The sequence below is a fragment of the Penicillium argentinense genome (assembly GCF_028826775.1).
Source record: "Penicillium argentinense strain IBT 30761 chromosome Unknown utg000010l_segment0_segment0, whole genome shotgun sequence".
Taxonomy (NCBI): domain Eukaryota; kingdom Fungi; phylum Ascomycota; class Eurotiomycetes; order Eurotiales; family Aspergillaceae; genus Penicillium; species Penicillium argentinense.
The window spans coordinates 3,499,052-3,504,553 of NW_026622669.1; the positions used below are offsets into that span (position 1 = coordinate 3,499,052).

The following is a 5,502-nucleotide window of genomic DNA, read 5'->3' on the forward strand; positions in this document are numbered from 1 at the left end:
GATGGGCGGAAAAGAGCGTCAATTAGAAATGAGCGGCCATGAAAGAGCGAAAAGGCCGAAAGGGCTGGAAAAGACGGAGGGGACTTTTCCTTGCGGCTGGAACAACACAGGCACAGGCACAGCCGCGACGGGGGTAGAAAGGGCCGACGGTCAGCGAGAGACTGAACCCGGTGGGCCCAATCGCCCTTGGGATGTTGCACGGCGGGACTGCTGGCTCCCAAGACGGGTTTCCGCTGGCGAGTACAAGGGTCGCGGGGTGTGGTACGCGCTGGCAGCCAGCAGATCCATGGAGAACCACCCTGATCGACATCTCGCCTTGGCGCTTGCGAAGTCGTTGCGAGAGGGCTGGATGCGGTCTACCCACTCGGCCTATCCCGAGCTCGACCCATCACACGGCCTTTTTGCGCGACACCAGAAAGTCTCAGATCGGGATATGTCATTGGATCGAAGGCCTAAACTTGGGCCAAGTTTCATACTACTTCAACGGTGCCATTGCTGCAAATACACGCCGTAAACCCTAGTGTAGTATGTGTAGGTAGTACTTGAGTCCATTGCGGTTACCCCAGACACTGGATTAGCACAGGGGCGCAGTCACCCAACGAACCGCTTCCGGCCAATGCCATCCTCATCTCACTTTCATCCTCAACGCAAGGGTGGCACCGCTGAGTCATCATGAGAACTGTCACGTGATCTGGCTATACGGCTCCAAATCTTGGTGCCTGCCGGACTTGGCCCTCCACCATAACATCATCTCGTCAAAAAGTCGATCATGGACGCTCATGACGCGGAAAGGAATGATAGACACCTCTATCCCAGACATATAGCAGTAGATGTGGGAATCGACGCGGTGCCAGCAAAGCATGCATTAGCCCGCGCCGGTGCGTACACATATCCATTCAGGTTATATTTGTTGTAATTCAGAGGAAGATTGAGGGTTTATAACGTAGTTCCCAAGCGAGCCGCCCACCCAAGCGAACCGCCCACTTCGACCGAAAACGCGTTCCGACGCGTACCCACCATCTTCAACCACTCACCATGCCACCAAAACACGCTCAATCAAGCCGAAACTCGATTGAACAGGAAGGCCGAATCCTCTCAGTTATCAGAGATATTCCGAATGGCTCTACCGACTCTATACGCACGATCGCAGCGCGTTACCAGATAACGTAATCCACGGGTGAACGGTTAACACGGGTGAGCGGTCAACCCCGCCAAAAAGCGCCTTCCCACGCGTACCCGCCATCTTCAAACACCCACCATGACATCCACCCCTCGTCAATCAGGCCACGATTCGGTCAATCGTGAGGGTAGGCTCTTATTAGCCATCCAGGCCGTTCAGAACAAATAGATCAAGTCAATTCACGCTGCCGCATCATTATATAATGTGTCATATACTACTCTACGAGCACGTGTTAATGGGCGATCGCCACGCGCTGCTACACGCCCACCCTGTCAAAAATTGACTAGTTTTGAAGAATATACACTAGTTCAGTGGGTTCTCTCTATGGACGCTCGTGGTGCAGCGCCTAGGCCCTCTCATCTGAGAGATATGGCCAATATCTTACTGGCTGATCGTGGAAATGACCAACCATTAACTGTGGGTGTTAACTGGCCGTCATCGTTCATCAAACGCCGAGATGAACTACAAACCCGCTTTTCGAGACATTATGACTACCAACGTGCGAAAAATGAGGATCCAAAGGTTCTACGTGAATGGTTTAAAACTGTTCAGTCTGTGATCAATGAGAACGGCATCCAATCAGAGGATATATATAACTTTGATGAGACTGGTTTCGCAATGGGGGCTATATCATCACAGAAGGTGGTTACACGAGCAGATTTCTATGGTCGCCGGGCAGTTCTACAACCTGGAAATCGTGAGTGGGTAACTGCAATTGAGGCAATCAGTGCAGCTGGTTTCGCACTACCACCAACTATCATTCTCAAAGCCAAAAACCACAACAGTAGTTGGCTTGAAGGGCTTCCAAACAACTGGCGAATTGAAGTTTCACCTAATGGTTGGACTTCAGATGAAATTAGCATCCGATGGCTTGAAAAACTATTCATCCCATTCACCTCAAGTCGGATGAAAGGAAAAGATCGCCTTCTGATTCTTGATGGCCATGGTAGCCATCTTACGCCTCAGTTCGACCGAATTTGTGCAGAAAACTCAGTCATCCCACTCTGCATGCCAGCACATTCATCCCATCATCTTCAACCTCTGGATATTGGATGTTTTGCTGTCCTTACGCGTGCCTATGGTCGTCTGATTACCAATCAGGCACGGCTAGGGTTCAACATATTGATAAGCTAGATTTCCTAGCAAGTTATCCTCAGGCACGAAAAGAGACCTTTAAGCTAGAGACTATTCAACATAGTTTCACAGCAGCTGGTCTAGTTCCACTAGACCCAGAGCGTGTGCTCTCAAAGCTCAATATTTCACTCCGAACACCAACACCACCACCCAGCCGCCCAAGCAGCCGATCTAGCCAATTCAGTCCAAAAACACTGAAAACAGTCAAACAACTACAGAAGCAGTTCTCTTCACTCAAAAAACTACTTAAAAAACGATCAAGAAGCCCTCCTTCCCCATCAAAGCTTGTCCTAGATCAGATTATCAAGGGCTGCTGTATCTCAATGCATACCAACGTGCTACAAGCTCAGGAAATTACTGATTTACGGGCTGCGAATGAGAAGAAACGGCAAAAACGGGCACGAACGAATCGCCTAATTCGATATGAGTAGGGTATTACAGTTGAAGAGGGCCTACCATCACCAGTGCAGCCAGTGCAGCCAGTTGAACCTGTTGAACAGCCTCCGCCCGCACCAGTTAAATCGCCTATCCTGCCACTCCCACCAGCCAAACGTGCACCCCGGAGATGTAGCGGCTGCAATACTATTGGCCATTCAATTACCCGGTGCCCTAATAGATAGTTTTTGAATTCATAGTGTTTTCGGTACTTTTATCTACTTTTGAAAATTTAGTAGTGGGTCAGGTGGGCGGCTTGCTTGGGTGGGCGGTTCGCTTGGGAACTACGTTACCAATTCCCGGCGGTAAAGATAGTATTACGTAAGACTGGTTGCCCAAAGAACTGAAGGAAGGGCTCTAAGGTCTCAGAGACGTAGTGTGAGGTGTGAATACACTACAGTTAGACAAATCAAAAAATAGGAATCCGTCGCTCGCATCAGAAACCGAAGCGGAAGACAGTTAGACTCTGTTGAGGACAAGGGACTGCCATGGTGTCATCTGATAGAACGAGAAAAGGACCTACGCCAGCAATAATTTTGTCGACAAAATCGTAATCCCAACCACTAGAAAGAACGTGAGGAAAGACAGTGAATATAAAATTGAACTCTCACGAGTACAGAGAGTTAAGTCAGAAAACAAGTCCACATCAGAAACCGTCTCTCACTATTCCCTGTAAACTCAACTTCCTCCGCCTCCACACTATCCTAGCAAATCAGGACCAAGGCTCCGGCTCTCCAAGAGACGGCACTAGTTTAGTAGTTGCAAACGCAGACACTAAAACCAAGCTATCAGTAAACCAAGCAAGTCTACCTTAACCCCAGAAGGAAAGATTGCTCACCTGTTGTCGTCACAGTGGCCACCGTGGTAACCCTCACCCTGGGCAATGCACTACAATATTGTCAGATCCTGAAAATAGAGATTGGTTTGTCAAGCTGAAGGAAACATACAGAAGCGCTGCACGCAGCGTCGCCGGCACCCCAGATATCGCCGACCTGGCAAGAGGAGCGGACGCGGAGGTTCTCAGAGGGAGCAGCGAAGGCAACAGAGCTGAAGAGGGCAACGGCGCCCAGGAAGACGGTGGAGAACTGCATTTTGATTGTTTCGTTGGTTGAAGACTGATGTCTTGAAAATTGAAAATTGAAACTTGATTTGGAGTAGGTTTGGATAGAAATTCGATGGGTTGTTGTTGATAAGATGAGCAGAGGACAGCGGGCGAGAGGGGGTATTTATGGTCGAGATTCAGGATAGCTTGGTCATTCAGATGAGTACTTCCACTTGAGGTCTTCTCGTGTTCACACAACAATCGCCCCTCTGCTGCCTTGGCGTTTGCAGTAAAACATAGATCGGCAGTAGTCATCAAGTATACGATGTCGATCGAACAACTGCGGTTCGTGTTCGGGCGGACGATGCAACATCCTGTATGTAGTCAAACCTAACTAACTGGAGGGTTTTAGAAGAATCTCGACCCTTTGAGTTGAGAGAGTGGAGATACCATGACCATAATCATCAATCATCTTTCGATGCTCGTGATTTGCAACCAGAAAAAGCAAACACTAAGATCTAGGACTAAATATATACGCATACACGAGGAGATGACCGACATTTTTAGACTACGCGATGTGGGATCTACAGAGATCGACAGCGGCTTATACGAGCCGAGCCTTGTGTACCTCTGATGTTTGAGCAACCGCGACTGTGAGCCTTGGCACGCTAAGCGCCAAGATAATAAAACACCCCTTTCCTTGTAGTGTATAGGCGATTTCCTGTTGAGCTCTTCAGGAGATGAAACGAAGGGAGCTCCTCTTAATTTAACTAATTTCTTAGCTCCCAACCAGGAACTGATCGAGAGGCGGGAAATCTGTGGGGCTCAAACACGACATTCATTTCAATATGATCTGGTAGTTAGGCGATCCGTAAATATCTGAAAAACTGCCGAGTAGTGATCATCATCTTCTTGGGTTGTATTTGTCCCACTTCGTATTCCAAAATAACAACATATGGGGGGGGGGGGGGGGCGGCTGACGATCTTTCCTCTAATAGGATACATTCCGAGAAGCTGTTATCGATAGGTGAGAGCCTCAGAAGTTGATGTTTCGGAACAAAGGAACGGTGGCACTTTGGTACTAGGTCCGGTTAATTAGGCGAACAGAAAGTGTTGTATTTCTGCCAGGCTGTTAAATTGCTCTCCAACAGGCAAATTGTGGCAGGTGACCACAACACCACAACGCCCGGATGGAGATTATTTTAGTATGATTAGAAGGCCCGCATCCGCCACACTCTAAAACCATTTCTCTTTTTACATATTATTGAAAATTGGTGGCAGGAAAGATGAAATACTCTCAGCGAATAGAAACTCGGACGAAAACCCGGACTAGTCACGTGCCATTCCCTCTACTGGCCGGGGTTCTGTCTGTTGTGCTAGGCGCAAACAGGAGGCAGTAAGCATCCAAAACTTGTATTCTCACAACTAGACAGTCGCATAATCATCAACATATGATATCATGATCCAATTTAATCATGGAACACACAAATCTAGATCCATTGACTGCCATTCGCGGTGCACACACATATGTTTCTGCCAGTGAGCGCTGATTGTTGTGCTCAGTGCCAAGAAATAATATATCCAGTCCATGGTGTGTCATCAGGGGTGGACTGCGCTGTCAAAAGTTGACAAATGCACCTCTCACACTTATGAGGGCCAACCATGCTACCTCATCCTATGCTGTCCTGGCCACCCTTTAAAATCTAGCATA

General features: G+C 48.3%; 1 protein-coding gene across 1 annotated transcript; it reads right to left on the bottom strand.

Moving 5' to 3' along the window:
* Positions 1-3,501: 3,501 nt before the first annotated feature.
* Positions 3,502-3,840, bottom strand: N7532_010986 (uncharacterized protein; the record flags this gene model as incomplete). The annotated part of the gene is made up of 3 exons (XM_056623477.1): positions 3,502-3,523; positions 3,588-3,637; positions 3,697-3,840. The coding sequence occupies 3 exons, from the start codon at positions 3,838-3,840 to the stop codon at positions 3,502-3,504; spliced, it is 216 nt and encodes a 71-aa protein (XP_056470893.1).
* Positions 3,841-5,502: the final 1,662 nt, after the last annotated feature.